Genomic DNA, 20432 nt, shown 5'->3' with positions numbered 1-20432 from the left:
CTGCTCCGGGGGCCATACTCCGTTCTCCGCATCAGACGGGCCTGGGCCCGAGGGCAGAGATGTGCCCCCCCCTTGCTGACTGCGCTGCTTCGCGCCCACGGTGCCTGACTCCAAGATGGCGCCCTTGGGGACTCGCTTCCTACGACCGGCGGACACAGGCTCCAGGGACACGAACACATGCCAGGGCGGATTAACCCACACGCAGCTCTTCGGGAACCAGCGCGACCGCATCCATAGCGTCAACACGGTCTTCCCCCCCACACGCTCAACGCCACCACCCACATTGTGCTTAACTGGGCTCTGGTGAGAGGCCCCTCCTTCCCTTCAAACCTCTGCTTCAAACTTTGCTGCCTTCCATCTCTGCCTGGGCGCCTGTGGTCTTTCTCCTCTGACCCTCCTCTTGTCTAACGATGAGGCTGCGACTTTGCTGCGGACTGCCTTTCTCCCCCTGGACCTGCTGGCTTTGCCAGCCCGCTTCCTGAACTTTCGGACTTGGACCTTTGTGCTCCCCGCCATTTTCTCTGTATGACTTGCCTCTTCTTCCAACTTTTTTCTTCCGCCATTTTAGTGATCTCTCACTGTCCTTTCGACTTTCCTATTGTCTCTCCTGATGCCTTTGATACACTCCTCACTGTCTTATTCACAACTATCTGCTTCCCTCTCTCGTTTATCTCACGTGCCTGCCTTCTCTGTGACTCTTAGAGTATATCCAGTCCTTTCCCTTCCCGATGTATATAGAGATAGCTCTAATCACTAGTATATGATGTAGCCATGTGTATCCCTTCCCTATGTATATAGAGATAACTCTAATCACTAGGACATGCAGTAGTCCGCTTTGCTCTCTTCCATTCCTATGTGACCTTTAGAGTATATCCAGTCTTACCCCTTCCCTATGTATATAGAGATAACTCTAATCACTAGTTTATGCAGGAGTCCGCTGTGCTCACTACCATTCCTCTGTGACTCTTAGAGTATATCCATGTGTATCCCCTCCCTAAGTAGATAGAGATATCTCTAGTATATGCCTAGAGCTTATCCATTTATATCTCCTCCTTGTGTGACTCTATCTCTTGTACATTTGCAATTTTTTCTGTTTGTACCTTTTTTTGTAACGCATGTAATCCTAAGTCCGTATGTTTTCAACTGGTTCTTATGTAAGTCAAAAATTTTGCAAATCTGTTTTTCCGAATGTAACCATCAGTCCTTATGGTTGAAACTGGGTCCTATGTAAAGCGCTCTGACACCTTCGGGTAAAGTTTGCGCTATATAAAATCGCATAAATAAATAAAAATAAATAAAAAATACGATGCAATGACTCAGCACGTCTTGCAAGCATGAGTGGGAAAACATGATTGACTCCACAGCGTCACATTTGTAAATTAGCGAGTGAATAAGTGAGCTACACTTATCTATGCGTAGTGGCTTATTTTTACAAAGTGAAAACTGAAAATCTAGCTAAATCAGGGCTTCCCTGCTCAAACTGTGGGATCTTAGGCAAATATTGTGTTTTATCAAAATTCCTTTTTCTTCATCATCCCGTATGAAAGGACCTTCAAATATGTGACATCAGAATACCAGTTGTATTAAAACCTATTGCGTTTGCTTTAATAGAATGTAATGTTGCTCTATAATAATTTTGGCCACGTACATGGTCTACATGGCAATTGACTTGCCTCTTAGTTCACTCATGGTTTATGTTTGAAAACGTCTAATAAGTATTTCTCAGTGCAGTGCTATAGTGTGACATATTTATATCAAAGCTTCCACGTGTTAAAGAAATACATATTTTTTTACTTTTAAAGAGGTTTTATCATATTTTAAGTTATGTTTGCTGTGTGATTTACGTAGCAAATATTTTCAGGGCTCAGCTTGTGCACGGGCTCTAAAAGCCGTGCCAGACCATTGGCTTCGCTCTGACTTGGCTCTCCTTGTTAATTTGTTGCCCCGTCCACCTCTAAGTTGGAGTGCAGCCGAGCGGAGGTGTCTGCAGGGTTTGTGGAAGGAGATATGACTGTTTAGGTATGCGGGCTGAGGGGCTGATGGTCATATTCATGTATTTAGTGGTCAGTCACAGCAAAAGGTGTCAAAGTTGTGACACAACTCCAGTATCACTCAGATCCGTTTGCAAGCTTCCTTGGTTTATATAAGTGTTTTAGAGTAATTTAATCTGTGAACCTACTTGCACACAGTTGAATATAAGTCTAGGTAAGTCATATTACGTTTTTGTCTGTTTTTTTGTTATCCTAGCCCTGCAACAACTTCCGCATTTTGCAAAGAGGCTATGAGATCACTGGTTGCATTCTATAACAATGGAGCGCTGCCCTGTGACTGCCATCCAGCAGGCGCCACCAGTCCTACGTGCAATCCGGATGGTGGGCAATGCAGCTGTAGACACCATGTCATTGGGCGGCGTTGTACACGGTGTGCCACAAGTTACTACGGCTTCCCTCACTGCAAGCGTAAGTGTTCTTTTTACATGCCTATGTACATCATAGTTATATAAAAATGTTTTTTATTTGCTTATTTAGTCTTGCTAGATTTACCACATAACTCTGTGCCACTGAGATTCGATTCCTGTCCAGGACTTACCTCTCACAAATCTTTTTAATATAACACATGTCTAATTTATTTAGGTGTAAGCTCAGACTGCACTTCCTGGAGAGCACTAGATTCTTAATAGACAGTCTTTCATTCACCAGGCCCACTTGTCAAAATGAAACCTAAGAATCTTCCTTTCTGCTTAAATGAGCTAATTGATTTGGGGAGGGCAGAGTCATTTTATTATTTTATTTTACTTTTTTTGGGAACAAAGCTTTGCAGTGAAGGTTTTCCTGTACCTTTGTCCATGATGCATTTTTTCAACCTACTTATCATCCCAGTAAGTTAATTTTCAATGATGAAAATAGGTGTGGACTTTTTCCACCACAAATTTACCTTTTCCTGAGCTTGTGTAGGCCGCACTATGGCATCTCCATAGGGGAGAACACTAAGGGCCGAATTCAATTTACAAACATTCCGAGGTGTCCTGTTGCAAATATCATTTGAAAGCTGCCCTGGCTCCTAAGACCTGTGTGCATAATTCTAAGTAGCATACAAGTTATTTCCCTAAACCCACAGCAAATCTGGGGGATCTGTTCCACTTCCCATCCAGTACCTTTCTTACCATTTCCAGGATGAGAAGCAATTGGGTTTCATAATGTGAATGCTCTCAAACGTACAGGTTCACCAACTCTTGTAATGCCACCTCCCATCCCTTGCATGGCATTTACTTCTGGTGTGAACAAATCCACAGTAGTAAATCCATTTACACCTACCAGGAATTCCTTTGTGAAGTCTTGCTAGGCATACGTGAGGTATTTAAACTTTGTTTATGGCTACAAATGCCTTTATGAAGAGGGCACCAATTATTTACTGTGAAATATACGCTCTAGTCACGATTTTCACTTTGATTTTCTCGAAGAAGACAAAAATATAACCTCTGCAAAGATGTTCACAGTACTTTACGAAGGTTGCAAAAAAAAAAAAAAAAAACTCTGCACACCCCTAACACTTATAAACCTTAATTTGTGTATTCTGGCATTTCTAATAATGTATTTTTACTTTCTGTCCTCTGCGATAATCAAAACTGTATAGTGAAAATAGTTTTGTGTTTTTAATGCAGCGTGCAATTGTGGGCAGCGCCTTTGTGATGAAATCACTGGGAAATGCATCTGCCCCCCTCAGACTATAAAGCCCGAGTGTGAGGTGTGCGGCGTGCAGTCCTTCGGTTATCACCCGCTCGTTGGGTGCGAAGGATGCAACTGTTCAAGGACAGGGGTCACACATTTTTCAAACGCAGACTGCGACAAAATCAGCGGGCAGTGCAGGTAAGGTCCTGTTCTGAGGTGTTAATGAGATTGTGAGCAAATGTAGTGGATTTTATGTACCAAACATGGCAAATCATTTATAATGCAGAAAACGCGGTAGCCACGTAATCATGATATTCCAGTTGGCCTAGGTATATTCATGCTTGTTTTATATTATTAGGCCTGGCCTTCCTTTAGTTGTCACGCTATCTCATGTTACCAAAATAATCTATTCTATATATATAAAAACGAATGTATGTCTATCTGTCTGTCTGTTTGTCCTTTATGCATTACTACACCATTCATCCGATCGCCATGAAACTTTGGGAAGTTGTTGAGTACACTCCCGTAAAGGTTTCTGGCATAAATTTTTTTATATACCAGCCCCCCAGGGCCCTCATAAAATTTCGAATACTGATGTACGCACCAGACGGAAAACTAAAAGAATCGTGTATCCACAAGCACTCGAATAAATAAATAGAATTAAAACAGCATTCATCCGATCGCCAGGAAACTTTAAGAAGTTGTTGAGTACACTCCCGCGAAGGTTTCTGGCATAATTTGTTTTTAAATATCAGCCTCCCCAGGGCCCTCATAATCTTTCGAATACTGATGTAAGCACAAGACGGAAAAACAAAAAATCTGGTATCCACAAGCACTCAAATAAATACATAGAATTAAAACAGCATTCCTCCGATCGCCAGGAAACTTTGGGAAGTTGTTGAGTACACTCCAACGAATATTTCTGGCATACATTTTATTTAAATATCGGCCCCCCAGGGCCCTCATAATCTTTTGAATACTGATGTATGCACAAGACGGAAAAATAAAAGAATTGTGTATCCACAAGCACTCGAATAAATAAATGGAATTAAAACAGCATTCATCCGATCACCAGGAAACTTTGGGAAGTTTTTGAGTACACTCCCGCAAAGGTTTCTGGCATAATTTATTTTTTAAATATCGCCCCCCCAGGGCCCTCATAATCTTTCGAAAACTGATGTAGGCACAAGACGGAAAAACAAAAAATCGGGTATCCACAAGCACTCAAATAAATAAATAGAATTAGAACAGCAATCATCCGATCGCCAGGAAACTTTGGGAAGTTGTTGAGTACACTCCTGCAAATGTTTCTGGCATAATTTGTTTTTAAATATCAGCCTCCCCAGGGCCCTCATAATCTTTCGAATACTGATGTAAGCACAAGACGGAAAAACAAAAAATCTGGTATCCACAAGCACTCAAATAAATAAATAGAATTAGAACAGCAATCATCCGATCGCCAGGAAACTTTGGGAAGTTGTTGAGTACACTCCTGCAAATGTTTCTGGCATACATTTGTTTTAAATATCGGCCCTCCAGGGCCCTCATAATCTTTCGAATTCTGATGTACGCACCAGACAGAAAAACAAAAAATCGTGTATCCACAAGCACTCGAATAAATAAATAGAATTAAAACGACACTTTGAAATGTTTTCCATATTAAAATGAATACGTTTCAATAAAAATGACACGATGTAAATTGAATGTTATCATAACGAGTTTCCTTGAATTTCCTTTCTAAGGAGATCGCAGCAACGCGCGAAGGGTAAGCTAGTCAGAAATAAAAAATACATGTATGCTTTTGATCAGCCCTCTTCATCTACTGGTTTGTTCTATTATCATTCACGTTTTGCTTTCACACATAAAAAACTACAGCTTGGAGAAATGGGTCAGCCCATTTCTGCCATTCGCTCTCTTGCACTGTGAGTGTTCGCAGTTTTCTTGTTCACATGTGCACATCTGTCTAAAAGAAGTGCACATCATTGTTAGGGCTGCTTAGCCAGTACTTTGCTTTGCTACTGCGTTTGTCTTTCCTTTCTTTATCAGTTTGTTCGAGGATGTGAGCTGTAGATCACATGCTTTGCATACCCCTGTAATCTAGTGTTGGTTCCAGATGTTTGCAAGTTGTTTTGTTTGAAGAAGTCTTTTCCAGTCATGAGGCATGGTGACTCCTCCTTTCGGTGATAGTGTGCATTGGCATCGACTCCATTGTTAGATTGTTTTTTTCCGCCATCGGGTTCGGACGAGTATTGCTGCGCTCCGGTTCGACACCGTCCTTTGGTTCCCCTCGGTGCGCAATCCACTACCCTCGATTTTTTTTAAAAATCTTTTTATTGTTTTAAAACACAAAACAAACATAAGGAAGGACCATCATAAGTACATAGTGCCCGACACTCAGCAACAAGGAAACATTGACATTTGTCCAGCAATTCAACAAATCAATTACGTAAATGGGATCAATGTCACAAGATCCATATACCGCTGTAATGTCTAGGCCCCCCCATTCAGTGTTCCTCTATGACTGAAACTCGGGCTCCAGGTCTTCATCCAACATTGAGTACAGGCTCACTCTCCTCGTCTAACTACCCCTACTCCCCCACCCCTGCCGCCAGCGCTGCTACTAAGAATAAATGCTAGCAAAATACTACCCTAGTGCATAAGTGTTATACACGCTATTACATCATCAATACCATTAAACATCATGGCTATCCCGAAAGTCGGAGATCATCTCATATGCTGCCCCCCCCATGTCTAGATGAGACGTCTATTGGTTCCTTCTTCCGTCGGCGCGCTGGAGTCCGAGTCAGTGTCTAGTTCTGGTGTCCGTAGCTCCAGCACCAAGGCCTCTAGCGCCTTAACGTTATGGGACCTATGAGCCTGCTGCAACCTAACCGAACTCTTGCTACTCGCCCACCTAAGCAAGGCCGTCTTCCATCTAGCGTAACTAGGACCAGCCGCTGCCTTCCAGTGTGACGTAATCTCTCTCTTGGCCAGAATGAATCCTAGGTCCACCAATTTGCTAGTCAATTTATTTTTGCTAGTGTGCGGAAACCAGTGTAACAGACAAATCCCCTTATCTAAAGCAATCTGTCGCCCGGTTACCCCACAAAGCAAGTCAGTTATCTCCTCCCAGTAGGTGCCCAACTGCGGACAATCCCACAGCATGTGGCTCAAGTCCGCGCCCTGTAGTCTACACCAGGGGCATAGTGCAGTGTTTACCCGGAAATACTGGTTAATTTTAGCAGGTGTAAGGTATGCCCTATGAAGTACAAAAAATTGGATCAACTGGAACCTGGCATTCCTGGTGCTCTTCCATGCCCTTTTAATTATCTGCGACCAGGCTGTGTCGGGTATCTCCTTATCTAAGTCCGTCGCCCATTGTTCCCGTACCTCATGCAATGGGTGTAACCCCTCTCCCAGCATACTTTTGTATAGACATGTAACCCCTTTATACGTGCCCGCTGCCATCACCACGTATTGGCACGCTCTGCTTGTTGGTGGTTCAGAGAGGCCAGCGCCCCAATGCCTCTGGATAGCGGTGACCAGCGCCGTGTGCATCAGGAAATGGCCGTGCGCAAGGCCAAAAGTCTCCTGCAATGTTCCATATGGTAGCAGCACACCATCTGCGTACAGATCACCAACCATCTCTAGACCCAACTCCTCCCATTTGGTGAGGGCGGACCAATCCCCACCATGCAGCAATGCCGTGCACATGCCCAGCGGTATTTCAGGAGTATATGGTCGCTGCACCCCTATTCTGTTGTGGAACCGTTTCCAGCAATGCCTCAGAGTACTCTCCACCATCGACAAGTCAGTAGTCCGCAGTCGTTGCTGTAGGACCACGAAGGACAAGACATGCCGCTGTCCATCGGGTACAGATTCCCTATCCGGCCCCCGAAACTCCAATGCCACTGCCTGAGTCAGGTGCTGGAATTGCGCAGCTAAGTAATACAATTCAAAATCTGGGACAGCCAGTCCCCCCTCAGCCCTCGGTTGCACTAGGGTGTCCAGTGCTACTCTGCGCCTCCCTGTTCCCCAGATAAAACTCCCCACCGCAGTCCGGAGTTGTCAAAAAACAGCAACAGGTATCCGTATCGGTAGAGTCCGGAAGAAATATAAAAAACGAGGAAGTGCCACCATCTTCAGCAGAGCCACACGACCTGCTACCGACAGCGGCAGAGTCCCCCAGAACCGCATGCTGCCCCTCAGGCCTCTCAACGCTCTACCGATATTGCCTTCGAGGAGATCTTCCTGAGTGTGGCACACATGCGTCCCCAAGTAGGGGAGGCACGTAGGTTCCCATGTCAAGTCGGGCGGCAGCGTGGGCTGATCGCACACTCTAGTTACTGGGAAGACACAAGTCTTCGCCCAGTTTACCCGCAGTCCCGAGATGTCCCCGAACCAACTGAGGAGGAAGCGCGCCCCCTCCAGGGCCTCTCCCGCGTCCCTCAGAAACAATAGGAGGTTGTCTGCATACAGCGAGATGTAGTGCAACTGGTTGTTAAGCCGCAGACCTTGGAATGCCGACCCCCATCCTAGCTCGTGCCGCCAATGACTCCACCGCAAGGGCGAACAACAGTGGGAAAAGTAGCAGCCCTGTCTGGTGCCCCGCCCCACAGGGTAAGATGAGGAAACAACCCTGCCAACCCGAACCCTAGCAGTCGCCGATGAGTACAATATTTCAGTCCAGCGGACATATCCGGCTCCAAGTCCAAATGCCCTCATAATTGGGAACAGATAGGGCCATTCCAGGCTGTCAAACGCCTTAGCAATATCAACTGAAAGGACCATTGCCTGCCCTTCCATTCCATACTCTCCGTCCAATATTCCTATTAATCGACGTACGCTAATGGCGGTATTGAGAGTCGGAATACTGATCAGAGTGTACCAACCGCGTCATAAAGGGGAGGAGTCTGTAGCCATCACCCGGCTCAGTATCTTATAATCAGTAGTGAGCATAGACAGAGGCCTATATGCAGTTGGGTCAGTCGGAGGTTTCCCAGGTTTGAGAAGAGGGACAATATTAGCTTCCCTAGTAGAGATCGGCAGTACCCCCAACTGTTTAGCCTCTGTATACATCGCAAGTAGTCTAGGAGCCAGGAGGTCAATATACGTTAGATAGAATTCGATAGGCAGTCCATCGCTACCCGGAGTCTTGTTGCGTGCCAATTGCTTGATGGCGCAGCGAATTTCACCCAGCGTGACGTCCTGACCGAGGGCATCCGCCTCCTCCTTCTCAATGGTAGGCAGCTCCAGTGCCTTCAAAAACGCTCGTACATCCGCCTCCCCAGTCTGTAATTGGCTGGTATAAAGAATCGCGTAAAAGGACCGAAATCGGTCATTTATTTGATGCTGCGTGTATTCCAATCGTCCAGAGGACGAGGTCAATGCCAATATAGGTATGCATCTAGGAGCGGGGTCAGCCAGCCAAGCCAGTAGCGTGCCCACCTTGTCCCTTTCCGCATGTGCGCGGGCCAGGTAAGCTCTATGGTCAAAGCACCGTAATCACTCCACCGCCACCGCCACCGCCTCCTTTCGGGATTGGACCGTGTCGCGCATCTCAGAGCTGACAGAGTGTGCTCTCTCAGCCTCACGTAGGGCCAGTTCGCTCGCATCAATTTCCTTTAATAGCAGCTTCCTTACCCCCACCCACTTGGCAATACAGATCCCGCGGACCACCACTTTATGTATAAACTTTGTTTATTGCGTGGACCACCACTTTAAAGGCATCCCATTCCAGGGCCGTCGTCGTGGCGGTGCCCGCATTCTCCGCAAAGTATCGGTCCACCCCATCCCCAAGTTCCGCACGAAAGGCCTGATCCTCTAGCATCTCCGGACGCAACTTCCAGGTCGGTACTATGGGACGCTCCTCAACCCAACAGAAACTCACCAACAGCGGATTGTGATCTGATAAAGTGCGCGATAAGTATTCGCTTCCGACCGGCAAGGGCACCAGGCCAGGACTACACAAATTTGCGTCTAACTGCACATGTAAGTCATGTACCGCCGAGAAGTACGAATAGTCTCTATCGTCCGGTTGCTGCGCTCGCCAGACATAGATAAATCCCCAGTGATCCTGCCATTGGGCCCTAGCCTTGGCTAGTTTATGAGCCGGAGCTGTGAGCAGTGGAGGATGGGACCTATCCATGGTCACATCTGCAACTGAGTTAAATTCTCCCCCCAGCAATACTGTATTCATAAAATAATCCGCGAGGGCGGCAGATAAGGCCTCCAGAAAGGGAGCCTGTTCCCGTGAGGCACAGGGTCAGACTGATTTGCATATGGCCATGTCTGAACTGGAGTTGCAGAGTGGGCTAAAGAACGGTCATGGATTAAACCCAGATCTCAAGACTGGGTGTGAGTGTTTGATTGGTTCAGATGCTCCGTCCATCACCACCCCCTTTTGTACCACTTTGTTTGACATTAGGGGCATAAATACTGCAGAGGGTCACCTCGCGCCCATAAAGGCGTCCCCTAACCACAACATAGCGGCCCTCGGAATCCACCAGTTGATCAATCATCTGAAAGGGGACTCCCGCCCTAACCCAAATCAGCACCCCCCATGCAAAGGCCGAGTAAGTGGTGTAGTAAAGCTGCCCTCGCCATCTACGATGCAGCGCCAGCCCCTCTAGCCCGTTTAAATGAGTCTCCTGTAGAAAGGCTATCTGCATGCCCCTACGGGCCAAATACGAGTGAACTTTATGTCTACGCTGCATGGAGTGCAATTCCCGAACATTCCAGGTCACACATTTCACATCAGGTAACGGACCCATAATGGTGATGCAAGAAACGCACAAAGCGGCCCTTCCCCCCTGATAGCCAGGTGGTGGGCCCACTATACAAATACACAATGCTCAAGAGTCCAACATTCTCAAGTAGTTGCGCCGGTAGGCAATGTCCCCAAAGCAAAACAATCCCATCCCCCAACATCCACTACCCTCAATGGTATCGATGGTATTGTTTCTCGATTGTGTTTTCCCATCTCCATATTGTATCGATTCCAAAATCTTCGGTCAAAAACTTCATGGAAGGCAGTTGGGCCTAACCGCGTCGGGCCAGCTCACAATTGATGTAACGAACTCCATTCCAATTCTGCCCTGGGTGTCATGCTAAGTACCCCTGCTCCAACTTGCACGAAGTGTGCAACGTGTATTTGTCACCAGAACACAACGAAGAGAACTGCAAAGCCTGCCGATCGTTTAGATCCAAGAAGACGCTCTGTGACCTTCGGGCTCAGCGTCATGAAATGTATCAACAACACAGCGGCCCGCTCCAGATCTTTTTGGAAAAGACTCCGACCAGGAAATCTTCGAAGCACAGGGAGCCGAGGAGGAAGAATTACACATCCCTGTGTCCGAGGAAGACTCCGACATCGAAGAAGACATCATGCAGGGTCAGCAGACTGTGAGTAAAGATTCTCCCCTGCCCCAAATGTCGTCCATGAAAAAGACTCGCCCCTCCTCTCCCTTTGGGCCAAGGTCCTGCAGGCACCGAGAAAAAGTTTCAAACGCCCGCCCTTGGGCCTGGCACCGAAACATATGTCAAAGCCTTCCGGCTCTGGACTGAGTCAACTACTTTCAGGCACCGAACCAAAATCCTTGGCACCAAAATCAAAACAAACATCTTCAGATCCTAAATCCTCGGCTCCCAAATCATGGGCACCAACAATGATGGCACCTAAAGACAAGACAGCTCCTCTTCCATCCAAAGAGCCTCAGTTGGATGCCCTGCCTTCCAACACGGAACCAAATTAAAAAGAACTTGTCATTAACCCTAAGACTGGGCATCTTTACGCAAAGCTACAAGAAAAACGCAAGCCAGACTCAAGGACTCTTACCATATTCCTCTTAAAAGAAATAATATGAGTACTAATACTTCTCCACCGCACCTTTCATCTTCTTCACCAATATATCCAAATTTATTTATTACACCCACTAATTCACCACAATCACCTGATCACCAGGATGATGGCGACAGGGATGGAGATGGGGATGCACCAGAGGACAATAAGCCAGAGCCATGGATCAATTACAACACAGATCCTAATACTGACAACGACCCAGATTTATACCCTTCAAAACCTTCTCCACCAGACAATAACATAGGGTTTATAGAGCTAGTCAAAAGAGCTGCTCAATACCATGGAGTGCAGCTCCACAAAGAGGCTCTTGAAGAAGACTTTTTATTTGAAACCTTAAGTTCTTCTAAAAAAACAACACTTTAAATGCCTATGCTTAAGGGTATGCTTAAACATACAGATAACATATTTAAAGGCCCAGTGCGCACATGAATCATCACTCCAAGGGTACACAAAAAGTATAAAGCCGCACCTACAGACCCAATTTACATCAAGGGTCACCTTCCATTCGACTCCTTAGTAGTTTCAAATGCTCCTAAGTGGGAAAATTCACAAACAACAGGAGACCCCCCCTCCTCCTGATAAGGAATCAAAGTTAATAGATGCCTTGGGCAAAAAAGTTGCGGCCCAGGCAGCCTATACTTAGAGTATAGCTACCACCCAGGCTCTGTTAGTTAGATATAAAAGAGCTCATTAAGATGAATTGGAACAATTGCTTGAATTCTTGCCATATGAGCACAAAGCTAAGGCACATGACTTAATCCAAGAAGGGAAACTCATTTCCAACACTTCCATTAGGTGTGCTTTAGACGCAGCTGATACTGCTGCACGCGCTATTAACACCAGCGTTCTGCTTAGAAGGCATGCCTGGCTCAGGGTTTCAGGGTTTAAACCCGAGGTTCAAGCCTCTATCTTAAACCTATCCTTGGACAAAGAACACCTATTTGGAGCTGAGGTAGACGCTTCATTAGAAAAAATGAAGAAAGATACAGATGTTGTCATATCCATGGGAGCTTTAGAAACACCATCTAATTGTGGGTCCTTTCGCCGCTCCTTTTACAGGGGAGGCTCAAAGACCATGCAAACAGACAGTTCCTCCACGTCATTTAGAGGTAACAATCTATCACCCTCTTCAAGAGGTTACTTTTGGGGAGGATTTCGAGGAAACAATGGCAAGGGAAAAGGTAAAAGTAACACACCCCTTACTTCCTCTGCCGCAAATAAACAGTGACTTGTCTCCTCTTCCCCCTGATCATTCCACTCCTGTTGGGGGACGTCTCTCTCAATTTCTCCCAGTCTGGAATACCATCACTTCAGACAAATGGGTATTGCAACTTATCCAGTCTGATTATTGCCTGGAGCTTACCACCAACCCTCTAAACATTCCTCCACGATCACATAAACTGTCTCCAGAACATATACACCTCCTCAAATAGGAGGTTCAGTCTCTTCTGCAAAAAGGAGCTATAGAACCTGTCCCATTACAGTATCAAGGGACTGGCCTGTACCAGTGGCGTAAAAAAACTTGAGGGGGCCCCCCTGCAAAGCACAATGAGCCCCCCCCCAGCGGCCCGGCCCACCACCCACCACTTTGCCCCACCGACAAAAATAAGCAGTCACCTAAAGCCGTATTTTCAGCACTTATCTGTGCATACTTTGAACAGCATATATAAATAGAATTCACTTTCATTGTGTTCTAGGGCTGCCTGAACGATGAGATCCATGACTGATAATTAAAGGAAACAAAGACAGAAGAGTCACATTACAAATTAATACATACATTTTTATTTATAACCCTATTTAGTGTCAAGATTAGGTCTTTCCAGGCTCTTTAATCACATGGCTGGCATTTTTCTTTTGGCAACCCTACTTTATATTCCTTTTCATGAAATGCATTCTCACACTACAGCAGTAAATGTAAATTTCAAATTTAAGGAATAGGCACCTCAGATAGAGCGTACAGCTGACCGTTGTGGTGCACTGTAGCACTCAACAACACTTTTCAATAATGTACATCCCACACCGACATGTAATAGCGGTCACTGGGTAGAGCTTATATAGCACATAGCTCAGAAATACCATATAGATGGATGGCACACAGCTCCCAAGAGCATTGTATGTAGTTTAGAACACACGCAAGCATCGAACAGAATGCTCTGGACAGACCTTGCATACACCCCACATAGCGCAGATATGCTATAAAGCTGGCTGCAATGTGGCCGCAAGAGCACTTTTCAATAGCAAGGAACACACACAAACTTCCAACACAACACATTAAATAAAACATTTTGCTTTCATCTAACTAAGCACAGACATGGCATTTGGGCAGTCGGCCATATTTTCCATAGAATGCATTATATAAACATAAATAATGTACCATAACGTGTAATTGCTGCCCCTATAGTTGTATAGCTCTATCTATAACTTGGTCATCAGAATGTGCTACAACAAAGACGATGATGCTGGGCTGGTAAACAGGAGAGAGGGCCAGCCCAGCTTCACTAACGAGAGGCTCAGAAGTGCATCATTTAACTTATGAGGCAGGCTGCCTGGCCGCAGTACTGATATGAGGCAACTGGTGCACCCATGCTGCAGCTGTGCGCTACAACTACTGCGCTGATGGCCTGAACTCTATGCCACTCTACTCTATGCCACAGCACCTTTGGGTAGAGGTGCATCAGTGAGTGAGGTACCAGTACTGGGCTAGAAGTGCCAGCTGCAGATCAGAAATGAATGGGCACATATGCAATTCTGAGTGGATCTCTGTACTGGAGTTGCAGAAGGGGGCTGTCCTAAAGGCCAGACATATGCTGGGAGAGTGTCCAACTAGACGATGAGCACAGAGGTCATCCTCAGAGTGCAAGTGTCACGGCCCACTCTAAACATATCCCAGAGTGCTCTACAAAGCTGGGACTCCCCCACCATACCCTGGGTGCTTGCCCTCTCCTGGCCCAAAGCTTGCATCATGGGTCGGGCACACTAGGGCTCCTCAACAACACAAGACCCAAGGGAATGCTGGAAATGAGCCCAAGCTAACAAATACGTCTGTGCAAGTCTTCCTGCTCAGTCGGAGGCTGTGCAGATATTTCCCAGCATCTATTTACAGGTCTCAAAGCACACTGAGTAAATAACTGGCAGGCTCCTTTTACAGCCTCAGAGAAGGCTGTGCGCACAACCGACTGCATCCATTTACAGGCCTCAAAGCAGGCTGAGCAAACAACTGGCAGGCTCCATTTACAGTCTCAGAGGAGGCCGTGCACACATCCGACTGCATCCACTTACAAGCCTCAAAGCAAGCTGCATATACAGCTGGCAGGATCCATTTACAGTCTTAGAGGAGGCGGTGCACACATCTGGCAGAATAAATTTACAGGCCTCAAATGAGGCTGCTTAAACACCTGGCAGGACCCATTTACTCCCTTAGAGGAGGCTGTGCACACATCTGGCAGCATTCATGTAAAGGCCTGAAAGGAAGCTGCGTACGCAGCTGGTAGGGCCCATTAGGAACTCAGAGGAGGCTGTGCACACAGCCGTCAGCATCCATTTACTGGTCTCAGAAGAGGCTGACTACAGCTAGCAGGATTAATTTACATGCTTCAGACGAGACTTTACACAGCTAGTTGGCAGGATCCTCTATGACCTCTGAACAACCGGTGTACACAGCTGGCATGATCCATTTGCATGCCTAAGAGTAGACTGCACAGCTGGCTGGCAGGATCCATTTAAATGCCTCAGAGTAGACTGCACAGCTGGCTGGCAGGATCCATTTACATGCCTCAGAGTAGACTGCACAGCTGGCTGGTAGGGCCCACTATGACCACTGAACAGCCTGTGTACACAGCTGGCAAGATCCATTTGCAGCCCTCAGAGAACACTATGTACAGCTGGCAAGGCCTGTTAAGAACCTTAGAGGAGGCTGTTAACACATCTAGCAGGGACCACTCCAAGCCTCAGAGGAGGCTGTGAGCAGAGCTGGCAGAATCATGTTCATGCATCAGTTGAGGCTGTGCACAGCTGGTTGGACCTCTTTACAGGCTACAGAGGATGTGCCGTTTTGGCACCTGTATAAGTGACCCAAAAAAAATACACTGTCTGTTGTAGGTATTTTAGCATGGGGTGTGGTTAAGATTTTGAAACAGATCAAAAAGGGGCCCATTCACAAATATTCACTTTGGTCCTATGTATGACATTTGAGACTTCCCAAGTGGACTAGCAGTCTGGAACAGAAAATACACAATTGATAGAAGCCATAGCATGAAAGAGAAGTTAGAGGCAAAGGAACTGAGAGCAGTGAAGGGAACCCTTGGCTGCAGAGGGAGTGAAGTGTGGAATCACTTGGATGCTGCAAAGCCGTGGGATCCCAGGCTTGTCAATAGATATTGTGGGACCGGGTTAAAAAAAACTAGATATAGGGCCCTCTTTCCTTCATTTATGCCAGGTGGCACAGGAATCAGATTCAAAGTATTGAAAAAAAGGTGCTCGACGGAAATAGAACAGGTATTACTGATTATTATACATGATCTGATGCTATATATTGCCAATTCGATGTAAGCTGCCTCATCATTAATATTAAAAGAAATGTCAGGCATGCTTTATAAATCTATAAATCAATTTAGAATCAGGAGAGTGTGGCCCTGCAAAAATGCAGGACCTGAGGCAAAATGGGGCAGTGAAATGCTTGGTTCTCAAGGATATGGAAGTGTGGGGTCCCTGTGGGGAGGGAGACCATGAATGTTGTGATAGCTACATGATGAGGCAGAAGAGGGTGAAATCATAAAAGCATGGGGGTTCTGTGGAGTCTGGGCCCACTGAAGGGGCAGTACATTTAACCCCTTCCATGCTGGTGACGAACCCCAGCCGTCACGCTCCACGGTGCTCGTGTGCGGATGACGGCTGGGGTTCGTCACGGCCCTGCCCTGTTCGTTCCGCGGTCGCACACGGGGGGAATCGCGGCCGCACGGAAGGGGTTAAGGAACCTAGTGGGATAGATGGTACAGTTGAGCACTGGGTGCCGTTGGGGCTAAATCCCTGCGGCCAGTGGTGCATAAAATGCTAGATCTCCATGCATAGGGCTGCAAAGCATATAGGATTCAATATGACGCTATACTCATGGATAACTTGTCTCCAGTCCTAAGCATTCATTGACTCCATTAGTGGATTCTGGGAATTGCAGTCATGAAGACAGTGTGTTTTTAAGGGAAAGCTCACGCTGGAAAAGAGGTATTCTCGTGACATTGAGTCACATGACAGAACCTGGAGAATAAACAGTGGTGTTTGGGATCCCTGGGGTGGAGGAGCGATAAGTGGAGTGGAGGCCACTTGACCCGGGGGGAGGCACTGGTGAGTAGATTACAAAGTGAGTGTATGATCCCTGCAGGGCGGATCTAGGGGAGGGGTGTAAATGATTTCCGTGGGTCATGCCCTACTCTGCGGGATGCTGAGAAACCTAAGGCGGGGGAACTGTAATTTCGAGAATCGGTTTAGCCATTTAACAATTTTAGGGACAGGTATGGAAAGTCTTCCAAGGGCCTCTTTAATAGCAGCTTTGTGTACATCGGACTGGGACATGTCACTCCAGCCCCCTCCTCCTGCACACATTTTAGCATGTTTAGAAGTCTAAAAGGCCTCCAGAAGTCACATTGAAATCAGTTGTCTGATGTAAAGCTGTTTCTGGTGAGGTCAGTACGGGGGCGTTCCTCTTCAAACTGCCTCAGGCGTGCTACACCTCGACCTCACAAGGAGAGTGGCCAAATCTGGAAACGTGCGTCAAATTGAACTGTCTCTCTAGACTTTATCCTGTACCATGTGTGTCTTCGCTAGTATTAGCACAGGCGAGACTGCTCTGCAGTTACTTGGGGTTTATTATACTGTGTCCCCTACCGTGGCAAGTTTGTAGAGAGCCCTCCATAAATCACAGTTCTCAAAAACGTGTAAATTACCAAAGGCGATGGCGGTTACATTTGGTAAGTTACAGCTGAAGTGCTATCTAAACCATGTATTTATGTATACAAACTTAAATGTAGCTGTAAAATAGTACAAACGCCGTTATGAGTTTGTGCAATGCTTTATTCAGGAGCGCCGGGGCTGGCTTACCAAGCGGTCGGCGCCAGGGAAAACAATCATGGCCGCCTTCCACTTCCTCCGTCGTCACTTCCTGTTCCGCCTTGGAACAACTAGAGCGCTACCACATCTCCCCCCTTTAATCACAATAAACAAATTTACAAAAGTCTTACTTCCAGTCCATCTCATAGTCCTTGAATCTCTCCGGTACCTTAATTCTCCGTCCTGCTCGAGTTTCTCTTCTCTCACTCGTTCTCTCTCCTCCTGTAGTCTCTTGTTCCTTTCTCTCTCTCACACCTTCCGCTCTCCCGTCCTTTGCCATCTTCTCACTCTCTTCTTCGCCTCTGCTCCTTCCTTCCGTGGTCTCTCTACTCACTCTTTCTTCACCTGCCGTTTGTCCTTCCGTTCCGTTCACATACTCTCCTTGCCTTTCTCCACCTACACTTTCTCCATCCTCTATGACATTCTCTGTTCCTTCTTCCGCCTCATCTTCCCACTTCAGTATCTTGCTGCATTTGGCCATTCTGTCCATGGACCAAATCTTACCATCGCTCAGGAGAGCTGATCTAGCATAGGGCTCCACCACCTTGAGGGGAGGTGAGAACTTGCTCTCTCCTTTCTTCTTCATGATGGCAAGCTTCACCCTCACCCAATCACCTTTATCAAGTTCTGTACTTTGAGTGTTCCGTCTTCTGTTGTAGTGTGCCGTGTAGACTTCTTGGGCTCTCTCCAAATTTTTCCTGACCACCGCCGGTGACCACTTACTCTGGACAATCAACTTCCTCCATGCAGCATTGTCTTTGGTGAAGGCCTCCCTGCCTCTTAAGATCTTGAAGGGGCTGTAGCCTGTGCTACCCGGTGTGATACGGTATGCCCATATCATCTTCTCCAGCTCCATTTCCCAATCCTTACCATCCTCAATGGCGGCCTGGATGGTGCCCATAATCACTCGATTAAAGCATTCCACCTGGCCATTTCCCGCCGGGTGGTAGATCGGGGTGTGTTTCACTTCAATTCCGTTTCTGTTGGTGAAGGCAGTCCACTTTTCTGACGTGAACTGGGGTCCATTGTCGCAGGTGATGATCCTCGGGATGCCTTCGCTGACAAATGTGGTACGCAAAAACTTTATCACTGCCTCAGTATCCACTCGCTCCAAGACTTGTAGCTCGGGCCACTTGGAATACCTATCAATGGCAACCACCACGTACTTTTGAGTGCCCTCCTTGTTCAGGACCGGTCCCATTATGTCCACTGACAACATCTCCCACGGGCCCTCTGGAATTGGAAATCTTCCCAGCGGTGGCCTCAGCATGCTCTGAGCCTTGTCCGATTTTGCGCAAGACTCGCAAGAGCGCACGTGTCTTTCTACTTGCGCGTCGATGGCTGGCCACCAGTATGCCTGTCTGGCTAAGGCTTTCGTTTTTGTGATGCCCTGGTGCCCTTCATGCAGTAAGGACATCAACCGTTCCAAAATGTTCCTGGGCGGTACCACTTTGTCCCCTCGGAGTAAGAACATTGGGTTTTCGGCCAAAGACAGTTCCTCTCGGACCTCCCAGTATCTCTTCAGCTCCTCCTTTAAGTGTCTCTTCTCTGGCCAGCCATGAACGACATATCCTTTTATGGCCTCCAGGTCTGTGTCTTCCCTGTAGGCTTCTTCCCAGTCCTGGGCGCTTATTACCTCCTCAGTGTCCTGGATGGTGGCTACCACGTATCCTTCCCACTCTTGCCTTTCTTCATTCTTTGCCCCTTCCATGGCAGCTGCCCTGCTTAGGAAGTCGGCCACTTTGTTCTGCGGCCCTGGAATGTGCTCGACTTCATAGACAAAGTCCAATAGCCGTAGGGTCATCTTGGCAATCCTGGGTGTGGCATGGTCATGTCCGCTTGATGTCAGGACGCGAACTAAAGGCTTGTGATCGGTTTTCACGAGAAACTTGGCACCCCACAAGTATTGCCTGAATTTTTCTACCGCCCAGACTACCGCCAGCATCTCTTTCTCCACCACACTGAACTTCTCCTCATTGGGCGACAACGAGCGGGAGGCGAAGCTGACGGTCGACATCTCTCCTGACTCCTCTCTCTGCATCAGTACCGCTCCTAGGCCTCGGTCACTGGCGTCTGTGGTGAGAATAGACTCAGCTCTGGGGTCAAATCCCTTGAGGGGAATGGCTGTACCCATTTCTCGCTTGAGTGCGTCGAACTCTTCTTGCTCCTCTTTTCCCCACTGAAACCTGTTCTTTTCCTTGAGCAGTTGTCGTATGTAGTGTGTCTTTGTTGCGAAATGAGGGATGAATTTGCTGTAATACTCGGCCATCCCTAGGAATGACCGAACATCTTCCTTCCGTTCTGGAGTGGGCGCTTCCATGATGGCTCTCATGTTTGTTGTCTTCGGAGTTATGCCTTGTCCACTCACCTCATGGCCGAGGTATGTGACCGACTGCACTCCCAAATTGCATTTCGTCCACTCGGCAGTCAATCCACTGTCTTGCAGTTTCTGTAGCACCTTGTGAAGTTTCATGTTGTGATCCTGCCTCGACTTCCCCATTACCAGAATGTCATCCTGGAAGAAGAGGACATCCTTAAGGTCTTTCAGGAGTTTATGCATGATTTTCTGGAACACGGCCGCGGCGGAAGCTAAGCCGAAGGGCATCCTCACGAACTCATAGCACCCGAAGGGTGTGATAAACGACGTGAGGTGGGTGCACGACGGATGAAGCTTAACCTGATGATAGGCCGACGAGAGGTCCACTGTAGAAAACCATGTGACGTCCTTCGTTTTTGCCAGCATTTCACTGATGCGCGGCAAGGGGAATTTGTCTATGACAATGTTTTTGTTTAACTCCCTTAAG

General features: G+C 47.1%; 1 protein-coding gene across 1 annotated transcript in view; it reads left to right on the top strand.

The window, feature by feature from the left end:
- Positions 1-20432, top strand: part of LAMA3 (laminin subunit alpha 3) — a 1062926-nt gene that overhangs the window by 746035 nt on the left and 296459 nt on the right. Inside the window, exons 36-37 of the mRNA XM_078687418.1 lie at positions 2248-2459; positions 3662-3866. Of these exons, the coding sequence (XP_078543544.1) occupies positions 2248-2459; positions 3662-3866 (417 nt within the window). The remainder of the gene's footprint in view (positions 1-2247; positions 2460-3661; positions 3867-20432) is intronic.

This window comes from Lissotriton helveticus, chromosome 4_1 (genome assembly GCF_964261635.1).
Source record: "Lissotriton helveticus chromosome 4_1, aLisHel1.1, whole genome shotgun sequence".
NCBI classification, from domain to species: domain Eukaryota; kingdom Metazoa; phylum Chordata; class Amphibia; order Caudata; family Salamandridae; genus Lissotriton; species Lissotriton helveticus.
The sequence above is the reverse complement of the archived record's forward strand: the minus strand, read 5'-3'. Positions and strand labels throughout refer to the sequence as shown.